Raw genomic sequence first — 25,599 nt, forward strand, 5'->3', positions numbered from 1 at the left:
TTGGACCTGGTACATAGTAACGAGAATAAGGATTACGATTCATTGTTTAGGGTATAAACATAAACATAAAGTTCAGCGGTATCCAATGAGCCGCCAGAACAAAAACATCACAAACTCTTCTCAAGTTTAAGGACTCCCTGTGTGACACCCCCTTCCCGTGACAACAACTTCCATATAGGTATAGTCTAAAACATGCCCTAATAAAGCTTATCAGACCCAGGATAAGCAGGAACACTCCACTTATTCACCCTCCCACGCCGAAAACGAGGATTTCCCCAAATAAGTTTAGACTAGGAGGGGCTGCTATGTTGCTTGATCTTAACAGGAAACACATTAAGACTAGACTTGGGCAGACTAACAAGCCCCCTTTATTTATTACTAGCAGACGCGAGTGCCTCATCTTATAGATAGCATTCACATACCTGAACAAACCTGATGAACACAACCCATGCCCGATCATAATAATAATGGCCCCCACTACCCCTAATACCGTGTTGCTAAGCACTCCTAATAGCACAAGCCTCATATGCGCTACAGAGGAATATGCTACCAAACATTTTAGGTCCACTTGCCGTACACACGCTAATCCTGCGTAGACACCTCCTGCCAAGTTCACCACTAGTAGCAGCACAAAAAAAACGCTTCTAAGCCTTATTTGTATAACTATTATAAATCGAAGCAGCCCGTACCCTCCTAATTTTAGTACCACCCCGGCCAATAGCATCGAACCGGCTACTGGGGCCTCTACGTGAGCCTTAGGTAGTCACAGGTGAAATGGATATATTGGTAGCTTGATAAGAAACCCTAGAATGTATAGCCATCACAATCTCATTCCCCTTTTTTTTACTAGCCTTACCACAGAACTTATCCTCCTCCTCAACCCTCTAATATAGAGTTCTCTTACCCCCCATAAGAAAAAAAGAGATCCGAACACCGTATAGATTACTATATACCCCCCTGCCTGTAAACGCTCTGGCTGATAGCCTCAGCCTACAATTAATAACAACAGAGGGGCTAGCACACTTTCAAAAAAAAAAAAAAAAAGAAAGAACCTCCTCACCCTGAATCTTATCACTAAAATTAGGCTGATTCTGATAATTATTAAATTAAATCTTGCTTTCCGGTGGATCTTAACCCTCCTTAGGTAGGAAAGAATTGCTACAAATAGAGTTAGTGTAACCATTAACCCTATTACAAAGTCTGTGGTGTACAACCCGTTCAACTCTACCCCCCCTATCGCGACTCTTGTGGCGCCCATACTTAGAATAGTTAGAACGCTTAACCCAATGACACTCATATTTAGGTTTTTTATAATAATCAATGCAATAAGTCTAATTGCCAACCTTTTAACCATAAGTAAGACAGACTTTATCTGACACATTCAGTGTAAATGAATTATACTAGTTTATATTATCTTACATACACCCTAACTAGAACTACTACACACACACTAGCCATAAGTATGACACATAGAAGAACAGTCCAACACAAACTCATTAACTTATCATAACGTAAACGAGGTAAAGAAGCACGAATAACCACAAAGAAGACCGCAAAAGCCATCATAAAGACCCCGATCAACGCTTCATTTCCCCCGAAAAATATCGCCGCCCTTATAACCCTTCTGAGAAGAATACTAGAGTACTCCGCAATAAATATAACTGCAAACCCCCCTCCGCTGTACTCCACGTTGTATCCTGACACTAATTCCGACTCTCCTTCCACAAAATCAAATGGCGCCCGATTAGTTTCAGCTAGCATACACAGCATTCAGACAACTATAACTACGCACAAAGGAAAAAAGAAAAAAAAGGACCTTTGTTGGAACACCCTAATTTCTTGAAACATAAACACACCCGAGCACAGCACCACACAAAAGAAGATAAATCCTATAGGGATCTCATAAGAAATTCTTTGCGCCATCGCACGAACTGCACCTAGCAAAGAGTATTTAGAGTTAGAAGCCCATCCGGATATTATTACCCCGTAAACCCTGACTCTAGTAATAACTATAAACAGAATCACCCCGAAAACATAAAACACTTCAGCCGACTTATACGGGTATAAAAGCCATCCAAGTAAACTGATAGTTAATATTAGTGCAGGAGCCAAAATGAAGGGCCCTACGTTAGCACGTGTAGGCACAATAAACTCTTTACATAACAACTTACCTGCGTCACTAAAAGGCTGCAAGATCCCTATATAACTCACCTTGGATGGACCCTTTCGGATTATAATGATAGCCAAAATTTTACGTTCCAACAAAGTATAGAAGCCCACAGCGAGAAGCACCCCTACAAAAGGGATAACACCAACAACCACGCCTACTCAGTCCACCAGTGCAGCCTTAGTCGACCCCAAGGGAGTAAAAGAGTCCGCTGACACTTGACAAAGGCTTAATAGGATAGAGGCTCCAAAGAAAACAGCTACTCTCCTTAGAGTCTTAAATAGACACTCGACACTAACCATAATGAGACTGGGCTTAGCTTTGTAATTCACACACAAACAAGAGTATATCTTATAAGACGAGCTTAAATCGTATGCATTAGGTCTGCCAGCTTGTGCCATGAAAGCAAGTATATATACTTATGAATTGATCCTAAATCAAACGCATTAGCTCTGCCAGCTCTCACAAAGATAAGAGCCACTACTCACGGCGCCTTAGGGGCATGAGCCCTATATCCTAATATTAGACCACCTTATCACTAAAAGCTACTTGCCCATTGTACAAGTTCATTAAATTAAAAGTTTAACGCTTCTTAAAAGCTTTAGCTTATTTTTTATTTTAGTTAAGAGCTTCCAACCATATGACAAAATATTTCTCAGGAATAAACTCAATCACAATCGGTATAAATCTATGGTTAACCCCGCAAATTTCAGAACACTGCCCGTAAATAATTCTACACTGGGAAGCTTTTATAGGAAGCCGATTAATTCGACCTGGGATGGCATCTACTTTAATTAGTAACTTAGGGAGTGCAAACGAATGGAGCACATCAGACCTTCTTACAAAAGCAGTTATTTGCACATCTGCTGGAGCCACCATCCGGTTATCAACATCCAACAAACGATACCCTCCTTTTCTAAATGTCTCCTGCTGGTCTTCTATGTAAGAATCAATTGTATAACACGAAATTCTTTCAGCGCTTTCTCTAGAGCTTGGAGTGTCTAAATTGCGACAAAATTCGTAAGATCAGTACCATTGTTTCCCAATCGCCTTAAAATTTCACCGGGGCCGTTTTACTTCTTCTATATAATATAGGTTAATTATAGAAGGAAACCACAACCCTACTAACATCAACATTGGCACAATAGTCCATCAAAATTCTAATCGTTGACGGTTCAAGAAATGGCGATAAGAAAATTTAGTAAGAAGGATTACGCATCCTATATATATAACAAAGACCAACACAGCCACTGCTACTATCATCACAAAACCATGGTACCGGAACAGGTCTTTCCCTAGTTCCCCATGGACAATATCACCAAAATATCGACTCCCGTAAAAAGACATATTTATATTTTTCTACACTTATTAGCCCACTCACGTGCGCTACTTTCGCGATTTACTAATTTTAATAACTTGAAATAAGCTAAAAACTTAAACCATTTCAGGTCTACAGGACGACTCCTACAGAATTTAGGGTATTCAAGCAGCTTGTCCCACACCCACAAAGAAAGAGGGTTTAATAACAACCTAGAGAAATAAATGACTGAAAGACACTGCCCCAAAATGATATAAGGCTCCCGCACTGGGCGAGCACCAATCCATGTTAACCTAATAAACCTACCAACCAACACTCAAAACACTACTTGATTAAACGGGTAAAAACATAAACTTCGATACTTACCTCTGTGAAGACTAGGAATTAGGTATAATACTACAATCGACAAAAACATAACATATACCCCCCCCGCTTTATGAGGAATTGAACGAAGGATTGCATAAGCAAACATAAAATACCACTCAGGCTGAACATGGATTGGCGTTTTTATAGGATTAGCAGGCCAATAGTTTAAATGATTCCCTAACAGCTCAGGATCCACACACACTAAATATATAAAAAAGAACCTAAAGCAAACATAACCAAAAAGATCTTTAATAGTATAGAAGGGGTGGAAGGGCACACACATAGTACCTCTTTCAATACCCAAAGGGTTATTACTCCCTTTCTCATGTAAAAAAAACAGGTGTAAAAAAACAACCGCCACTATCACAAACGGTAAGAGAAAGTGTAAAGTATAAAACCGCTTTAGAGTTGCATTACACACGGTCCAACCCCCTCATACATAGCGGAGCATACTCTCTCCTACTACGGGGATCACTCTAAGTATATTAGTAATAACAGTAGCCCCCCAATATGACATTTGCCCCCAAGGCAAAGTGTAACCGAGGAAAGCCTCCGCCATAGTTAACAAAAACAAATGCACCCCAAAATACCACACTGTCTTATCTAAATAAGACCCATAATACAGCCCACGAGCAATGTGCGCATAAATACAGATAAAAAACATAGAGGACCCATTTGCATGAATATTACGCAACATTCATCCTTTTTCCACATTACGCATAATATGTACTACAGAATCGAATGCCATGTCTTCATGAGCAGTATAATGAGTTGACAATAAAAGACCCCTTAGAAGTTGGATAATTAGGCACAAGCCTAGTATAGAGCCAAACCTTCACCAAGCGTTTAAGTTTACAGGACAAGGCAAATCATAGAACCTGTCATTCATAATCTTCACCAACTTATTAGTACTTCGTCACGGACCAACCCTCTTAGGCGTGTTAATATTATTCACAGTATTGTTACCAACCATCTCATAAGAAAGGCCTACACCTTGTTTATGAGTTTACAGCTCACCACCTCTTCCTCGGCCACCTCATGAATTTTTGTTATATATACAGGCACAAACCCCCCGCACACCGCATTTTTTTATGAGTACACATAAGCTTGGACCCCCCTTTTTACACCTCTGAAGACACCCAAAGTGTTAAGTGTCCAACTTTGTTTTTGCTCCATTTTTACTTTATTTTTAATTAGACTTAAAGCGACCAACAACTTACGCTTCAAAAATTTTTTTATTTTTAAGATACACGCCTCGTTTTCGAACCGAAAACCACATGAGCAACCAGAGCTGGGGTAAATGAGGAAATAAACGTCTCAAATCCCCATTATCCTACAGCTTACAATTAGCTATAGAGCCCAAGTAACTTAGAATTTAAGGGTCAAATTCACCACTTTCTCTGCCAATAATTAGGTTGAATCTCATGTGGTCCTGAAGAATGCTTACTCCCCGCAAAGGCTTTGTAGCCTTTCAAGCATACACTAAAACCAAGTTAATTAGGTGTAAGGAGACCCGTATTGACCAGTTTTTAAATAGACCATAACAGCCTAACAATAAACGAATTAACTGTAATTTTGCTTATCTTATGGATTATTTTAATAAATTATAACTATTAATACACCAATAAACTTTAACTATGAGCATTAATAACTACTGACCCCGTCTTTACTAACATCAGGAACACTGTCTTCTTCACTTACAACCACATTTCTCTGCTCGACTGGCTGACAGACATTAGCTGGGACTTCAGGCTCCACAACAGCTATTTGTTCTTCTAAAGGAACATAGCCACCCTCAGCATGGGGGCCCCCTTCCTCCTGATTATCAGGAACAACTTCAGCGACACCATTCACAACAGCATCTCCAACAGCTGAAATAGTTTCAGGTAATGGGAGCACCCTAACAGTGTCACCCCCTCCGCCCTGACATAAGTCCCCTCCTCCAACGTCTATTCTAAACACTCAGTTTTTATATGAAAAAAAACCATCTCACACACCCCTTAACAGTAAGCCTTTTTTTGCAGCAAACCCCTGCCTAAGCCACTCTCATACAGCCTCTCTAGTGCCCAACACATTCAACAATCTATCACTAAGCAACACACTCATTTACATAAAAAGAACCCTTTTTATAAGTTAATCAGCCTATTATACAATATTATTTATGTCATTACAGATCCGTCACAAAGTATTGCTTTAGCTAAAAACTCGCTCGCTTAAAAGAGACCTTAAAGCTATGCATAAGCTTTTGGGTTAACAAACCCAAAAACTTCAATTAAAATAAAGCTTCGCAGGGTCTTGTTGCTCTTCTTTTACACACAGGCCTCTTCGCTTTACCCTTATGCAAGAAGTACTAAAATTTATTTGCCCCACTTTACTTCAAGTAAGCTTTTTATGAGGCAATCGTGTGCATTTCTTTAGAAAGATAAATTCTAAAAAACCTCAGTGAGATGAGCCTAAAACTAATTAACTCCTCTTAAATTGTTTATAAAGAAAAGCTTTAACTTTTTCTTTAGGAATCAAAGTCCTACGTACTATAATACTTCTTTATAACACCTCAGAGCAATAAACTACTTTTGAGCTTAGCTTCATCAAAGCAACTGGGCCATCCCCCCACGTACAACTAAGCTAGGAAGAATTTGTAGCTCTCAGTTATATTAACATTAGCAACTAAACACAACTTAAGAGACAGGCTATCTGGCTTGAGAATAAGAATCTTATACCCTAAGCAAATTACTGGGATTTTCAATTAACAGCTCAACATTCTAGCTTAATTTATTCACCCAGCGTACACTAATTTCATTAAAATTTTTGCCCAGAAGGCAAATATAGTAATTATTGCTATGTAACCATCCTATAACCAGCACATTTAACAGCCTAACGCCACGTTTATTTACATAAAAAGGCCCTATACAATATTGTCTATAGCACTCAGATCTGTGACAGAACATTGCTTTGCTTAAAAACCTTTTATACGAAACTAACTCACTTAAAAGGGACCTCAGGACCAGACATAAACTTCATCACTTGTAGTCTTTGTAAGTTTATAACCCACCTAACCCCCTTTTAGGCGTGTTAATATTACATACTATTGTTAACACTTACTTTTTAAGACGCTCACAACCTTGTTTACAAGCTCACGCTTCTACGTTTCACAATTTTATTTAGCTTCATTTTGTTGCTGCACACCACATTTTTGTCACCTCTATTTAACCTGCTTTCCTATTTCCTCCCCTCCAGATCAGCCCCCCCAGGCATTAGTGTGTCATTTTGATTTTATTTTATTTTTGATTTACTTTTTTGCTTAGACTTTAAGTGACCCATGAATTACGCTTTGGGAACTTTCATATGACTTGATTTCTATTTATTTTTTGATTTTAAGATACAGATAGTCTAGTTTTCAAACCCCAAAAAATCACATGAGCAACCAAAATTAGGGCAAACGAAAAAAATTAACACCTTAGATCCATTTCTCCTGCAGTTTACAATTAACCACAGGAAGCAAATAGCTTTAGAATTTAGGTTTAAGTTTGTTTTTTTCTACCACTAATTAGGTTAAGTCTCACATGACTCTGAAAAATGCTTACTCACTGTAAAGGGTTCAAAACCTTATCTACAACAGGTTGTAAAGCATAATCTAAAACAAGTTTGGACAGGTATGGGCATTCGCAACTAGATTTTCAATAAAATACACAATGTCAAGTAAAATTAAGTTTTACTTTGACTTATAAGTTATCTTAACTAAGGGCTTTTTACATGCATCAGCAACAGGGTTTCCGTGTAAAAGGACAGGAGAACAGGCCTTGCGGTCACTGTACCGGCCGGTAACAGGAAATGCGGTACACTATAAAACCTCATTCTTAAGGGTTTCCACAGTGTTTGGTTTTTTTTTGTCTGTTACTAGCACAAATCCATTACACACCGCCTTTTTAGAACCCTTGTTTTATTCTTTAGGTGGGTGATTGCTGCTTTTTGGCTGCATTAATAGACTGTTTTATTTTTTACCTAATTTGCAACCCGTTTTAACCCTATTTTTTAATAAAATAGCAATACTAATTTTAACAAGAACCAACGACACGCCCTACCGCCACTAATTGGCCTTCAGCTTCATAAAAGGCAACCCTTTTTATAAACTAATCAGTTTATTGCGTAGCATTATTTAAGCAATGACAGAGCCAGGGCAAAGCGTTGCTTTAGCGAAAAAGTCCTTTCGTACAAAATTAGCTCATTTTTAAAAGAGGATAGAAACTGAACTAGCTCACGCCGTTCTGAACTCAGCTCATGTTAGATTTTAAAGGGCGAACAGACCCACCATTAGAAGCTTCTACGCCTCTAGGATATCTAAAGCCAACATCGAGGTCGCAATCTTCCCCTCCAATACCATCTTTCGGGAGAAATTGCGCTGTTATCCCTAGAGTAGCTAGCCACACATATAAAGTTAGGAAATACGAGTTAGATTTATATAATAGTGAAAGACTTATTTTCACTGATCTCCCATCAAAATCGTATAAGAGCCAAAAACTCCAATTAAGATAAAGCTTCATAGGGTCTTGTCGTCCTTCTTTTACATAAAGGCCTCTTCACCTTAAAGTTAGTTTAAATTAAATTTTCAGACACAGCACCTTCTTCGTTAACCCTTTCATACCATCCTTCAATTGAAAGGCAAATTATCGCGCTACCTTAGGACGCTCACGTTAACGCCGCCGTTTACAACAAACATTACTCTAGTTGCACTGGGCAGGGACTACCTTTTACTTACATCAAAAGGAAATGTTTTTGTTAAACAGTCGAGAAGTTTAGTTTGCCGAATTCGTTTAAAAACTTTTATTTAGCCTTTAGTTTTTTAAGGTAAAACAAAATAGTAATACCAAATAAATAATATTTTTACTCGTTTTTATCATAGTCACTGGTCCTACAACCATAGGCTTATTTTAAAGTAAATGAATAACCCAATTAATCTTTTTTCCCCATCTGGTTTTAGTTAAAATACACTAATATCTAATAGCCAGTTTAAAGCCTATAGAAACCCAATTTTTTTTTAACATCAATTTTAGTATTTTTCAGCTTAACCCAAAAAATTTTACCCCTTAAATAGTTAAGGAAAATGCTTACACATCTTTTTAAGCCAACCAGATATCTAAAAGCGCGAATAGTATCTAGCCGCTATTCTTTAGTTTAATTAAATCTCTGCCACGATTTCTTAACTCAAAAAAATAACTCTCTTTTATTCGGGAAAATTAAATTCTTAAACTTGTCTTGAAAAACCCTTATGCAAAAGGTACTAAAATTTATTTATACTATTTTAATTCAAGTGCACTTTTCACAAAACAATTATGCACGTCTCTTTAAAAAAGATAAATTATAAAAAGCCTCAGTAAGAGGAATCTAGAACTGACAATTCTAAGTTATATATTAACTACTTTTAACTTATTTATGAAGAAGAAGATTAACTTTTTCTTTAGGAATCAAAGCCCTACTTACTACAATTTTTCTTTATAACGCTTCGAAGTTCTAAGTGCCAAAAAACTACTTTTGAACTTTGCTTCATCAAAGCAACTGGATCATCCCCCACGTGGCACTAAGCTTAGGCCTAACTAGACTATGGAGAATTTGCAGTTCTCAGTTATATTAACATTAACTACTAAGCACAACTTAAGAGAAATACTATCTGACTTAAGAATGAAAATCTTATGTTTTCCCTAAACTACTTAAGCAAGCCAAAGCAAATTACTGCGATTTTGAATTAACAGCTCAACGTTTTAGCTTAAACTATTTGGCCAGCATACACTAATTTCATTAGAACTTTTGCTTGGAAGGCAAATATAATATTATTTACTATATATGCATATTATAGCCTAGCAGCAACTTCCGTTACTGCTACCTTGTTACGACTTTTCACAGGTTTCCCCGCGAGCGACGGGCGATTAGTACTCATCTGATTGTATTCAGGGTAATTTTATTTTTAACCCTTACTTACAAGTCCTTCTTCAAAGGCAAGTTTTCTTATCTTATTTGTCTACTTAGTTGAGCTACCTTTTAGTAGCTCAATCTTTGAATTATTGCTTAAGTTACATCTGTATCCCAGATTAACCTTGTCATAAGCTGCATGTCAATCTGAATTATTTTTGAAGTTGTGCTACATGGGCATATAGCCAATTCTAGTAGCTGCACCTAACTAAAAGTAACTTACCTTACCGAACTCAGCAAGTAAAATAAGAGTTAGCTTCAGTAATAACCAAAAATTTTACCCGGACACTCACCATATTAGAGTAAACAACCATACACACGCACTAATAAGACAAGGCTCAAATGTAGGTGGGTTATCCTTTAACACCCAGGATCCCCTGTTTTCTATCTCAGACACCGCCTATTTATTTCTCTTTGACAACCAAATGTTTAGTTAAGAGGAACTTTTGTTTTAAACTATGGATAACAGGGTATCTAATCCTGGTTTCACTTCATAGATTCGTTAGAAGCTCACTAAAACTTTAGGAATATAACCACAAAAAACCGTTAACATTACACTGCACCTATAGTTTTTTTATAGTTTTATAACACAACATTGACTCTAACCAATCCGCTTAAATTTATATTCGAACTGAATCTAACCGCGGCTGCTGGCATTCATCAATTGACCCCGAATTTGTCAAAAAGCTGGGTTAAAGTTTCCTTTATTAACCAATTTTCCCCACTGATGTTGAACTTGCACTTAATTTGTTCAAGCCCGCATTTAGAATCATGAGAAGCATTTTGCCCATAAATTTAGGGCCATAATCAAACCCTCCTACAGATTTGACACAAGGTACTAAAGTATCCATCTTCCTCATTTTCAATGAGACGCTTTAATTAAGCTACTGTATCTTCTATTTTAGGTTTATTTTACTCTTCGTAAAGGCACCATGGTTTTTATGCACAAATACGACACCACTAATATTACAAACAGTAACACACCAGCTATTAGGATATATAACCTTAACCCGCTTCTTTCAGCCATGAAACTTAGAAACAAAGACCCGCTAATTTCTCTGTACTCGTAATTCATAAGACCCATAAGGACCGCTCTGGCACAACACCTTCTGACGAGAACCATAAACTCTAGATTAAAACGATACACTTCATTGGGGTAGATCCTTAAAACATACAAGAACAGGACTATTACACCCCTAACGTAAGTTAGGAACAATAAGAACCCTAACAACCTTCTAACCTCCAGTGCAACCTCCACACATGCAATTATAGACCCCCTCAATAGCACTAGCCCTAAAGAAATAGGTTGCTTGGCAATTAAGACAATCGAAAACACAGCCATCAAAATTACACATATGACTATAACTCTCATTATATAAACATAATTAAGCTTACGCCCCCCGCTACCACCAGCCCTCATACTACCAGCTGGTAGGTAAAATAATTTTTCTGAACAATTTCATTCAAACAGCTGAGTTGACCTAGTCCCTTATGGGCACCTTGAGGGCCCAATAGCTCTAGTCAACCTTGATCCAGACTTTGAGCTACCATCCTGGACCCCTTAAAGAAGGCCATTTTTCTGGGGTGGGAGGTTAGCCTCTCTATGAGCCACATTCTCAAAAAGAATCTTAATAGTTTGGCTGACGACCAAGGCTTAGACCCTAATTTTCTAAGCACTCCTCATCACAAAATTAACCCTACAAAGGGAATAAGAAATACTCTGACTCTCTCATATTTCTCAAGAACTACTACAAACCCAAACCTCTCTATTTTCCTCCCTAATACCCCTCCTAAGATAATAGCCCCAATATACAGGCTAAGAAAAGGAGTTTGTATATTTAAGTGCTCATTAATCCGCAAACTTCTGCTATTAACGTAATTAGACCCAAGTATTACTCTAAATACAATCCGTGCCCTATAAAAAGAAGTGAAGATTAAACCTGTTAGCTCTAATAAATAGCACCCATAAGTTATTCTTCTGTCTATCATTCTTAGCTCAATTATTAGGTCTTTAGAGAAAAACCCTCTTATAAACGGGGCCCCTCTCAAGGACACAATTGCAACCGTTATTGCACCCATTCTTACCGGTAATCCTTGCCACAAGCTTCTTAACCCCCGGATATCTTGGATTCTTTGGTTTCTATGAATAACACCCCCTGCGCCTAGAAACAACAAAGCTTTAAATACCGCATGGGTTACTAAATGAAAAAAAGCTACAGACGGAAGAAGGATTGAAATCGAGAATATTATTAACCTTAACTGCCTCAAAGTCGAGAGTGCGATTACCTTTTTTAGGTCAAACGCAAACACAGCCCTTGACCCCGCTAATATTAGAGTAAATAGTCTTAAGACTATAAGTATTTGAGTCACAAAGGGATTAGCTCTGATAATATAAAAAGAGCGAAGAATCAAATAAACCCCAGCTGTCACCAATGTCGAAGAATGCACCAAAGAGGAGACCGGTGTGGGTGCCGCCATGGCAGCAGGTAGCCATGCGCAAAACGGCATTTGTGCGCTTTTAGTTATACCTGCAAGAACTACCACAAACCCTAAATTAACCCATGTCTGCACTGGGTGGTATATATAAATTAACCACCCCCCTTCTCTTAAAAAAATAGAAACTCTAAAAAGTACAAAAACATCCCCAATTCGATTAGTCAAAGCTGTCAACATAGCCGCAGATAACCTCTTATTGTTCTGGTAATAAGCCACTAATAGGAATGAGGTGAGCCCTAGCCCGTCTCAACCAATTAAAAGTATTACTAAATTAGGAACTAAGATTATAAACACTATAGACAGCACAAACAACCATACTAATCCCATAAACCGCTTGTAGTATGGCTCTCCAGCTATATACCACTTGCAGTAGGTTGCTACACTTCCTCTAATTACCAAAACCGTCCCAACAAAGACTATTCTTACGCTATCTAGTAGAACTCTGAAGCTAAATGAGACAATTACTCTCTCAAACAGTAACTTCCAATAAATAAGCTTTTCCAAAGGTCCTCCCTCTAAGAATAAATAAGTATCCAATCAGAATCAGTAAAAGTAACCCTAAGTTACTTTTTAATTGTATGATACTATTTTTACGAGCCATCTCTTAGTAACCTTGACATCAAATCGTCTCCGCATAGTCGCATCACCATAACCAGAAGGGCCAAGCAAATTCTGGCTTCGCAAACAGCTAAACATAGAATTAGTAAAATTAACCAAAACTGATTTATTAGAAACACATGGGTTACAAACAATAAGCCTAGTCTTATTATTTCAAGCCCTACAAATAAACACAAAAGGTGTTTGTTTATACGGAAGATTACAAAACAGCCTATACTTATTAAGAAAACTCCTAGGAATTTTATTCAAATCATAGCTTTAAAACACATAGTTTTCTACGACTTACAAGGCCGTCGCTTCAGCAAAGCTTTTAAAACTACCTACCTTCTATGATCCTCCGTATAGAGACACAATAAGACACAAAAAATATAACACTGAATACACGCGATTGCAACTTCAGCGGCTCCAAAAACACCTCCGCCCATTATTAACCCTTTAATACCCCCAACTCCTGTAAGCAGCCTTCTGCTATTTAACCAGCTAACTACTAACTCTCTCCTGCATATAGTTAGAATTACTTTACCAGCTCCCAGATTTAGTGTCAGACGTAAAACTAATGTTAAAGGGCGAAGTATGCCACTAATTAGCTCAACCACTACTATAAAAGGCACAAGGATTAACGGGCAACCTGTTGGAACGAGACTCATCAACCCCTGCTCAAATCTGCATAAAAGACTAGATAAAACTAAACAAGTTCAAATAGACAAAGCAAAGGAGAACCCGAACACAAACTGCCCTCTTACAGGGAAAAAGAATGGAAAGTTTCCAGACAGATTTAGTATCAGAATTATCATGAACAGACCCCTTATTACTAGAGGAAACCCAGATAGCTTTAGTCCCTTTCCGTTCAATCGAATCATCGAATAAGTAAAGGATAGCACCAAACTCCGAAAAGAGCTCGTACTTCTACCCTTAGTGTACACGTCTCTAAATAGCACGGTTATTGGCACTATAGAAGACAGCAACCATAACGGCATAGACAACCAAATTAAGTTATAGCTGTGAGCATCAAATCTAGAAAAAACATCTATTAACATGACTTTAAATTATTGATTACGCGATTTCTTATAAATATAAGTGATACACGTGTTATAAGGGTTAGTTCACACAAATGGCAATTGGCTATAAACATGCTTCCTTCCTGGATAAAGGTCTCGGGTACCTGCTCAGTCTATTTCACCACATAAACCCCCACTAAATACAACCCCTCGCTGGCTTACTAGAGCCTCTCATAGAAGGAACTTAAAATATATTAGAGACCCAAAAGACACAGCGGACCCATAAGAAGACACCCAATGTCAGTGAGCATAAATATCAGCGTAGTCTATATACCGTCGAGGCATTCCTCTTAGGCCTAAGAAATGCTGAGGAAAGAAGGTAGTATTTACCCCAAAAAATATTGCTATAAAATGGGCTTTCCTCCATTTCTTATTAAAGCATACTCCAACAAAATTTGGCAACCAATGGTTAAGACCACAGAACACCCCAAACACCGCCCCTATTCTTAGCACATAATGGAAATGAGCCACCACATAATATGTGTCGTGTAGAGACACATCCATAGAAGCCCTAGACAGTAAGACCCCTGTTAGCCCTCCCACGGTGAATAAAAACAGAAACCCAGTACTTCAGTAGGCGGCAGGCTTTATTTTGAATTTTCTTCCTGCTATAGTTGCCAGTCATCTGAATACTTTCACCCCTGTTGGAACAGCGATTACTATAGTTGCGGTAGAAAAATAGCCTCGAGTATCAACATTAAGACCTACGGTAAACATGTGGTGAGCCCACACCATACACCCTAACCCTCCAATTCCGATTATTGCGTATACTATCCCAATTAGACCAAAAACCGCTTCTTTTCCAGAGCAATGCATAATTACTTTTGATATCACACCAAAGGCAGGTAGAATAAGAATATACACTTCCGGATGCCCAAAAAATCAAAACAAATGTTGGAACAAAACGGGGTCCCCCCCTCCTGCGGGATCGAAAAAAGTTGTGTTAAAGTTTCGGTCAAACAAGATTATTGTGATGCCCCCTCCTAGAACCGGAATTGAAATAATTAAAAGAACTGCAGTAACTCTAATCCTTAAAACATAAAGCTCCGCTCGTTCTCCTTTCATTTCTAACACTGGCATATTTTTATTGGTCCTAGCAAAGTTAATAGCCCCCACTAGAGAGCTGAGCCCAGCTAGATGTAGTGACACAATAAGAACATCCATCCTAGGGCCCCTATGATAGGGGTACACAGATAAAGGGGGGTAAATAGTTCATCCAGCACCAACTCCTTTATCCGTTCTAAAGGACAGTATTAGTAAATATAGTGCATTAGGAGATAGTCAATAACTTAAGTTGTTTATTCGCGGGTAAATTATATCTTTACCTCCTACTAGCAGAGGAATCAACCAATTACCGAAAGCTCCAATTAAGATAGGTATCACAGCAAAAAAAATTATTATTAAGGCATGCGTTGTAACCACCACATTATAGAATCAATCTCTTTTTAAGAACACTGCTCCAGGATGCCCCAGTTGCATTCGGATCATTAACCTCAACCTTGCTCCAAACAACCCTCCTCAGACTCCGCTATACAGATAAAGGGTTCCAATATCTTTGTGATTTGTTGATCACAGCCATCGACGTCACCAGGACTCCACTTCTCCATAACCCCCTACTTCTTCCTTTTTTAGTATTTTTATCATTTTATTTATCCTTACTTAGAAGCCAATCATCTAGCCTTATTAGCCCTTAGAGCCGCACTAGATTTTAGCCTCTTAATATTTTTTTCCCTATACGCTATAGTAAGATATGCCTTTTCAAACCTTCTATTAGATCCTTGAGAACTTTCATTGGTCCCATACTTCCTTAAGAAGCACTCTCGACGTGAAAACCACAGGTACACACAATACACTTCCAACAGCAAAAGTAAGCCTCTTACAATCACCTCTCATCAAAATTCGTTTCGCATAAATGCCACTTCTAGTATTAACCTACTCATTCCAAAGACCCCTCACGATATTCGTGGTAGAGACCCCCAAACAAGATAAGAAGGAAACCCCTTGAGGACAAAATCCCTAACACTCTCTTACCGTAAAAGAACATGTAGGCAAAAGGTATTAACAGCACTACCTCTACATCAAACACGACGAACAAAACTGCTACTAGAAAGAATCGGATAGAAAAGGGCCTCCGAGCTCTTCCAATAGGCTCAAATCCACACTCATATGGACTGCACTTTTCTCGGTCTAGACCCCGCTTTTCCCTTAGTAGCATAAATAACCCCGTAAACAAAAAAGACACAATGCAGACAAACGCAACTCTTAACCCCATAACCATTCTTCTAGAAAACTTATGGAAGTGTCTTTAGCTCCCAAAGCCAATATTTTATTTTAAACTATATCTAGCTAAAAAAGGGTTGACACCACTAATAGCCCCACAACCTATCGTTCTTAAATTAAACTACTTTTTTATAAGGAAAAATGGTACAAGCCATTTATAACAAAGTTAGCAGCCCTATTATGTTAATTAACTTCCTCACTTAAGAATGAAAACCTAGGCTTAATAATTAGATGCAAACCAATCCTTTTTTTTAAAGTACCATTCTACAAAAAGGAGGTAACAACTACCTATAGTTATGTTTGAAACAAAATATTTTATTTTAAATTACCTTTTTATCATACTTTTGTGGTTTTACCCACTCTTTTTGAGCCGAAATCAAAACGCCCCTGGCCTAAAAGCAGTTTCTAAATAAATCTCACCAAGATCAATGCCCCCCCTGCTAGGTTAGCCCCGATCACTATCCTCCACATAATCTTGAATTCTGCTTTGTTTTTGTCTACTAACCTTTTTATTACTATCCTATAAAAAAAGTCAATGTAGAATTTTAGCCTGATTACTGAACCTATAATACAAGCCACGATTACAGCCCTTCCTCTCATTAGAAACACCCAATACTTTCGCTAGAAAGCCAAGGAAAGGAGGCATCCCCATCAGTATCAGTAACCCTATACCCCTCGCGGCTCTACTAATCTGACCGCCCATTCTTGTTTTGTTTATTATTGAGCACCCATAAAAAAACAGCCCTACCGACAGCGAGTAAACTGCAAAATACCCTACAAAGACTACTCTTGACCATGTGAGCCCTAACAGCATTCATGATGTATGCACAAACGACGAGTACGCGCTTATTACTCGTACTGAATTCTGGTTAAGGCCCCCTACTGCCCCAATTCCAGCTATCAATACAATTACTACTCACAACCCCTTAGAGGGTATAATTATTGATAAAAAGACAAGGGGGGCGACTTTTTGCCAAGTTAATATTAACCCTCTTGCTAACCATCTGCTGTTCTTAATAATTGAAGGGACCCACGAATGTAGCGGGAAAACGCCAGATTTTAACACTGTACCCGCCCCCCTTATCACCAGCCCTCTCACTACGTGCTGCTCTATCAAGGTTACAAAACCCACTAGTATCAGAATTGACCCCGTTCTTTGTACCACAAAATATTTTACACAGGGCTCAGGACTATAGTGACCATCAGGGTTTATAATTACAAGAAATCCATACAGATTTAGCTCTAAACCGAGTCACACCCCTACTATCTCTTCTCTTCTAACCCTAAGAATTGTCCCGATCAATATTACCCCTAATCTCACTAATTTTATAGGTCTTACCACAAAGCTTACCATTTCAAGTAAAGGTTACTTATAACACTTGAAAATCATAGGTCTTCTGTCCTTAATTAGACTACTTTACTCAGACTAGTAAGCGCTTGGAATCGCTTTGGTACTTGATTTCAAATCAAAACTGTTTAACTAGTCTGTATGACTCCTATTTTTAACCTTTTAAATGGTCAGGAATCTTATATCAGGACGGAGCATGCTCTTCTTGAATGTACGCATACCACGAAGGCTTTGCGTCTGGGTACTTAAACGTATAGACGTCCCCGTCTCATATTTTGAACCACCACATGTATAACCATCCTCCAAACCACACATATACTAAACATCATAATGCTACCCATACCACATCTACGAAGTGTCAGTACCAAATGCAAGCCTCAAAACCAAAGTGCCGTTGACTGGAAAACTCCCCACGCCATAGTCGGACTAACCTCACCATTAGTCAAAGAGTCCCCACAACTACGTGCATTCCATGAAACCCAGTTAGTAAATAAAACACTCTTCCATACACCCTATCTGCAATAGTGTATGAGTTTCAGTAGTATTCTCGAAGTTGCACTAGGAAGAACACAGTCCCACATAAAATTGTTACCACTAGGCCAATAAATGGCCCAACATCATAATCCTTCAAACGCATTCTCTTATGGGCTTGAGTTACGAATAACCCCCTCCTAATTAAAAGACCTGTCTCGAACAGCCTTGTCGACGACGGGTTTGGCGTGCGGATCCCTGGAGGGGGTCATCGCATCCCTAGTTCACACGAGGGTCTTAAGGCATTATGGAAGAAAGTCCAAAAAAAAGAAAAGAAGAACATTACTTCAGACAGAATAAAAAGGGCAACTCCATCACGAAATCTCTTGATTACGAAGCGAGTATGAAACCCAATATCTCCCTCACGAATTAAGTCTCGCCATCATCTAAAAGTTCTCAATAGTATACACCCCAACCTCATTCCTATTAATAGAAATCTGGGAGTTCGATGCAGTCACAAAATTAACCCTACCGCTATTCCGTTTGCCGAGATAGCCACAAAAAAGGGCCACGGACTTGGACCTGGTACATAGTAACGAGAATAAGGATTACGATTCATTGTTTAGGGTATAAACATAAACATAAAGTTCAGCGGTATCCAATGAGCCGCCAGAACAAAAACATCACAAACTCTTCTCAAGTTTAAGGACTCCCTGTGTGACACCCCCTTCCCGTGACAACAACTTCCATATAGGTATAGTCTAAAACATGCCCTAATAAAGCTTATCAGACCCAGGATAAGCAGGAACACTCCACTTATTCACCCTCCCACGCCGAAAACGAGGATTTCCCCAAATAAGTTTAGACTAGGAGGGGCTGCTATGTTGCTTGATCTTAACAGGAAACACATTAAGACTAGACTTGGGCAGACTAACAAGCCCCCTTTATTTATTACTAGCAGACGCGAGTGCCTCATCTTATAGATAGCATTCACATACCTGAACAAACCTGATGAACACAACCCATGCCCGATCATAATAATAATGGCCCCCACTACCCCTAATACCGTGTTGCTAAGCACTCCTAATAGCACAAGCCTCATATGCGCTACAGAGGAATATGCTACCAAACATTTTAGGTCCACTTGCCGTACACACGCTAATCCTGCGTAGACACCTCCTGCCAAGTTCACCACTAGTAGCAGCACAAAAAAAACGCTTCTAAGCCTTATTTGTATAACTATTATAAATCGAAGCAGCCCGTACCCTCCTAATTTTAGTACCACCCCGGCCAATAGCATCGAACCGGCTACTGGGGCCTCTACGTGAGCCTTAGGTAGTCACAGGTGAAATGGATATATTGGTAGCTTGATAAGAAACCCTAGAATGTATAGCCATCACAATCTCATTCCCCTTTTTTTTACTAGCCTTACCACAGAACTTATCCTCCTCCTCAACCCTCTAATATAGAGTTCTCTTACCCCCCATAAGAAAAAAAGAGATCCGAACACCGTATAGATTACTATATACCCCCCTGCCTGTAAACGCTCTGGCTGATAGCCTCAGCCTACAATTAATAACAACAGAGGGGCTAGCACACTTTCAAAAAAAAAAAAAAAAAGAAAGAACCTCCTCACCCTGAATCTTATCACTAAAATTAGGCTGATTCTGATAATTATTAAATTAAATCTTGCTTTCCGGTGGATCTTAACCCTCCTTAGGTAGGAAAGAATTGCTACAAATAGAGTTAGTGTAACCATTAACCCTATTACAAAGTCTGTGGTGTACAACCCGTTCAACTCTACCCCCCCTATCGCGACTCTTGTGGCGCCCATACTTAGAATAGTTAGAACGCTTAACCCAATGACACTCATATTTAGGTTTTTTATAATAATCAATGCAATAAGTCTAATTGCCAACCTTTTAACCATAAGTAAGACAGACTTTATCTGACACATTCAGTGTAAATGAATTATACTAGTTTATATTATCTTACATACACCCTAACTAGAACTACTACACACACACTAGCCATAAGTATGACACATAGAAGAACAGTCCAACACAAACTCATTAACTTATCATAACGTAAACGAGGTAAAGAAGCACGAATAACCACAAAGAAGACCGCAAAAGCCATCATAAAGACCCCGATCAACGCTTCATTTCCCCCGAAAAATATCGCCGCCCTTATAACCCTTCTGAGAAGAATACTAGAGTACTCCGCAATAAATATAACTGCAAACCCCCCTCCGCTGTACTCCACGTTGTATCCTGACACTAATTCCGACTCTCCTTCCACAAAATCAAATGGCGCCCGATTAGTTTCAGCTAGCATACACAGCATTCAGACAACTATAACTACGCACAAAGGAAAAAAGAAAAAAAAGGACCTTTGTTGGAACACCCTAATTTCTTGAAACATAAACACACCCGAGCACAGCACCACACAAAAGAAGATAAATCCTATAGGGATCTCATAAGAAATTCTTTGCGCCATCGCACGAACTGCACCTAGCAAAGAGTATTTAGAGTTAGAAGCCCATCCGGATATTATTACCCCGTAAACCCTGACTCTAGTAATAACTATAAACAGAATCACCCCGAAAACATAAAACACTTCAGCCGACTTATACGGGTATAAAAGCCATCCAAGTAAACTGATAGTTAATATTAGTGCAGGAGCCAAAATGAAGGGCCCTACGTTAGCACGTGTAGGCACAATAAACTCTTTACATAACAACTTACCTGCGTCACTAAAAGGCTGCAAGATCCCTATATAACTCACCTTGGATGGACCCTTTCGGATTATAATGATAGCCAAAATTTTACGTTCCAACAAAGTATAGAAGCCCACAGCGAGAAGCACCCCTACAAAAGGGATAACACCAACAACCACGCCTACTCAGTCCACCAGTGCAGCCTTAGTCGACCCCAAGGGAGTAAAAGAGTCCGCTGACACTTGACAAAGGCTTAATAGGATAGAGGCTCCAAAGAAAACAGCTACTCTCCTTAGAGTCTTAAATAGACACTCGACACTAACCATAATGAGACTGGGCTTAGCTTTGTAATTCACACACAAACAAGAGTATATCTTATAAGACGAGCTTAAATCGTATGCATTAGGTCTGCCAGCTTGTGCCATGAAAGCAAGTATATATACTTATGAATTGATCCTAAATCAAACGCATTAGCTCTGCCAGCTCTCACAAAGATAAGAGCCACTACTCACGGCGCCTTAGGGGCATGAGCCCTATATCCTAATATTAGACCACCTTATCACTAAAAGCTACTTGCCCATTGTACAAGTTCATTAAATTAAAAGTTTAACGCTTCTTAAAAGCTTTAGCTTATTTTTTATTTTAGTTAAGAGCTTCCAACCATATGACAAAATATTTCTCAGGAATAAACTCAATCACAATCGGTATAAATCTATGGTTAACCCCGCAAATTTCAGAACACTGCCCGTAAATAATTCTACACTGGGAAGCTTTTATAGGAAGCCGATTAATTCGACCTGGGATGGCATCTACTTTAATTAGTAACTTAGGGAGTGCAAACGAATGGAGCACATCAGACCTTCTTACAAAAGCAGTTATTTGCACATCTGCTGGAGCCACCATCCGGTTATCAACATCCAACAAACGATACCCTCCTTTTCTAAATGTCTCCTGCTGGTCTTCTATGTAAGAATCAATTGTATAACACGAAATTCTTTCAGCGCTTTCTCTAGAGCTTGGAGTGTCTAAATTGCGACAAAATTCGTAAGATCAGTACCATTGTTTCCCAATCGCCTTAAAATTTCACCGGGGCCGTTTTACTTCTTCTATATAATATAGGTTAATTATAGAAGGAAACCACAACCCTACTAACATCAACATTGGCACAATAGTCCATCAAAATTCTAATCGTTGACGGTTCAAGAAATGGCGATAAGAAAATTTAGTAAGAAGGATTACGCATCCTATATATATAACAAAGACCAACACAGCCACTGCTACTATCATCACAAAACCATGGTACCGGAACAGGTCTTTCCCTAGTTCCCCATGGACAATATCACCAAAATATCGACTCCCGTAAAAAGACATATTTATATTTTTCTACACTTATTAGCCCACTCACGTGCGCTACTTTCGCGATTTACTAATTTTAATAACTTGAAATAAGCTAAAAACTTAAACCATTTCAGGTCTACAGGACGACTCCTACAGAATTTAGGGTATTCAAGCAGCTTGTCCCACACACCACAAAGAAAGAGGGTTTAATAACAACCTAGAGAAATAAATGACTGAAAGACACTGCCCCAAAATGATATAAGGCTCCCGCACTGGGCGAGCACCAATCCATGTTAACCTAATAAACCTACCAACCAACACTCAAAACACTACTTGATTAAACGGGTAAAAACATAAACTTCGATACTTACCTCTGTGAAGACTAGGAATTAGGTATAATACTACAATCGACAAAAACATAACATATACCCCCCCCGCTTTATGAGGAATTGAACGAAGGATTGCATAAGCAAACATAAAATACCACTCAGGCTGAACATGGATTGGCGTTTTTATAGGATTAGCAGGCCAATAGTTTAAATGATTCCCTAACAGCTCAGGATCCACACACACTAAATATATAAAAAAGAACCTAAAGCAAACATAACCAAAAAGATCTTTAATAGTATAGAAGGGGTGGAAGGGCACACACATAGTACCTCTTTCAATACCCAAAGGGTTATTACTCCCTTTCTCATGTAAAAAAAACAGGTGTAAAAAAACAACCGCCACTATCACAAACGGTAAGAGAAAGTGTAAAGTATAAAACCGCTTTAGAGTTGCATTACACACGGTCCAACCCCCTCATACATAGCGGAGCATACTCTCTCCTACTACGGGGATCACTCTAAGTATATTAGTAATAACAGTAGCCCCCCAATATGACATTTGCCCCCAAGGCAAAGTGTAACCGAGGAAAGCCTCCGCCATAGTTAACAAAAACAAATGCACCCCAAAATACCACACTGTCTTATCTAAATAAGACCCATAATACAGCCCACGAGCAATGTGCGCATAAATACAGATAAAAAACATAGAGGACCCATTTGCATGAATATTACGCAACATTCATCCTTTTTCCACATTACGCATAATATGTACTACAGAATCGAATGCCATGTCTTCATGAGCAGTATAATGAGTTGACAATAAAAGACCCCTTAGAAGTTGGATAATTAGGCACAAGCCTAGTATAGAGCCAAACCTTCACCAAGCGTTTAAGTTTACAGGACAAGGCAAATCATAGAACCTGTCATTCATAATCTTCACCAACTTATTAGTACTTCGTCACGGACCAACCCTCTTAGGCGTGTTAATATTATTCACAGTATTGTTACCAACCATCTCATAAGAAAGGCCTACACCTTGTTTATGAGTTTACAGCTCACCACCTCTTCCTCGGCCACCTCATGAATTTTTGTTATATATACAGGCACAAACCCCCCGCACACCGCATTTTTTTATGAGTACACATAAGCTTGGACCCCCCTTTTTACACCTCTGAAGACACCCAAAGTGTTAAGTGTCCAACTTTGTTTTTGCTCCATTTTTACTTTATTTTTAATTAGACTTAAAGCGACCAACAACTTACGCTTCAAAAATTTTTTTATTTTTAAGATACACGCCTCGTTTTCGAACCGAAAACCACATGAGCAACCAGAGCTGGGGTAAATGAGGAAATAAACGTCTCAAATCCCCATTATCCTACAGCTTACAATTAGCTATAGAGCCCAAGTAACTTAGAATTTAAGGGTCAAATTCACCACTTTCTCTGCCAATAATTAGGTTGAATCTCATGTGGTCCTGAAGAATGCTTACTCCCCGCAAAGGCTTTGTAGCCTTTCAAGCATACACTAAAACCAAGTTAATTAGGTGTAAGGAGACCCGTATTGACCAGTTTTTAAATAGACCATAACAGCCTAACAATAAACGAATTAACTGTAATTTTGCTTATCTTATGGATTATTTTAATAAATTATAACTATTAATACACCAATAAACTTTAACTATGAGCATTAATAACTACTGACCCCGTCTTTACTAACATCAGGAACACTGTCTTCTTCACTTACAACCACATTTCTCTGCTCGACTGGCTGACAGACATTAGCTGGGACTTCAGGCTCCACAACAGCTATTTGTTCTTCTAAAGGAACATAGCCACCCTCAGCATGGGGGCCCCCTTCCTCCTGATTATCAGGAACAACTTCAGCGACACCATTCACAACAGCATCTCCAACAGCTGAAATAGTTTCAGGTAATGGGAGCACCCTAACAGTGTCACCCCCTCCGCCCTGACATAAGTCCCCTCCTCCAACGTCTATTCTAAACACTCAGTTTTTATATGAAAAAAAACCATCTCACACACCCCTTAACAGTAAGCCTTTTTTTGCAGCAAACCCCTGCCTAAGCCACTCTCATACAGCCTCTCTAGTGCCCAACACATTCAACAATCTATCACTAAGCAACACACTCATTTACATAAAAAGAACCCTTTTTATAAGTTAATCAGCCTATTATACAATATTATTTATGTCATTACAGATCCGTCACAAAGTATTGCTTTAGCTAAAAACTCGCTCGCTTAAAAGAGACCTTAAAGCTATGCATAAGCTTTTGGGTTAACAAACCCAAAAACTTCAATTAAAATAAAGCTTCGCAGGGTCTTGTTGCTCTTCTTTTACACACAGGCCTCTTCGCTTTACCCTTATGCAAGAAGTACTAAAATTTATTTGCCCCACTTTACTTCAAGTAAGCTTTTTATGAGGCAATCGTGTGCATTTCTTTAGAAAGATAAATTCTAAAAAACCTCAGTGAGATGAGCCTAAAACTAATTAACTCCTCTTAAATTGTTTATAAAGAAAAGCTTTAACTTTTTCTTTAGGAATCAAAGTCCTACGTACTATAATACTTCTTTATAACACCTCAGAGCAATAAACTACTTTTGAGCTTAGCTTCATCAAAGCAACTGGGCCATCCCCCCACGTACAACTAAGCTAGGAAGAATTTGTAGCTCTCAGTTATATTAACATTAGCAACTAAACACAACTTAAGAGACAGGCTATCTGGCTTGAGAATAAGAATCTTATACCCTAAGCAAATTACTGGGATTTTCAATTAACAGCTCAACATTCTAGCTTAATTTATTCACCCAGCGTACACTAATTTCATTAAAATTTTTGCCCAGAAGGCAAATATAGTAATTATTGCTATGTAACCATCCTATAACCAGCACATTTAACAGCCTAACGCCACGTTTATTTACATAAAAAGGCCCTATACAATATTGTCTATAGCACTCAGATCTGTGACAGAACATTGCTTTGCTTAAAAACCTTTTATACGAAACTAACTCACTTAAAAGGGACCTCAGGACCAGACATAAACTTCATCACTTGTAGTCTTTGTAAGTTTATAACCCACCTAACCCCCTTTTAGGCGTGTTAATATTACATA

General features: G+C 38.6%; 3 protein-coding genes and 2 pseudogenes across 3 annotated transcripts; all 5 read right to left on the bottom strand.

Annotated features, from left to right (window-relative positions):
* Positions 1-46: 46 nt before the first annotated feature.
* Positions 47-1,354, bottom strand: LOC134702632 (NADH-ubiquinone oxidoreductase chain 4-like; annotated as a pseudogene).
* Positions 1,355-1,410: 56 nt separating this feature from the next.
* Positions 1,411-2,568, bottom strand: LOC134702631 (NADH-ubiquinone oxidoreductase chain 1-like; annotated as a pseudogene).
* A 217-nt stretch (positions 2,569-2,785) lies between these two features.
* LOC134702634 (cytochrome c oxidase subunit 2-like) lies at positions 2,786-3,514 on the bottom strand. Its single transcript, XM_063563389.1, is given in 1 exon segment — positions 2,786-3,514. A coding segment is annotated over 1 exon segment (729 nt).
* On the bottom strand, positions 3,423-4,824 carry LOC134702633 (cytochrome b-like). The gene is given in 1 exon segment (XM_063563388.1): positions 3,423-4,824. A coding segment is annotated over 1 exon segment (1,308 nt). The 3' UTR covers positions 3,423-3,516.
* Positions 4,825-22,178: 17,354 nt separating this feature from the next.
* On the bottom strand, positions 22,179-23,487 carry LOC134702630 (cytochrome b-like). The gene is given in 2 exon segments (XM_063563387.1): positions 22,179-22,331; positions 22,333-23,487. Coding segments are annotated over 2 exon segments (1,308 nt in total).
* Positions 23,488-25,599: the final 2,112 nt, after the last annotated feature.

Source organism: Mytilus trossulus, unplaced genomic scaffold, assembly GCF_036588685.1.
Source record: "Mytilus trossulus isolate FHL-02 unplaced genomic scaffold, PNRI_Mtr1.1.1.hap1 h1tg000585l__unscaffolded, whole genome shotgun sequence".
NCBI lineage: Eukaryota > Metazoa > Mollusca > Bivalvia > Mytilida > Mytilidae > Mytilus > Mytilus trossulus.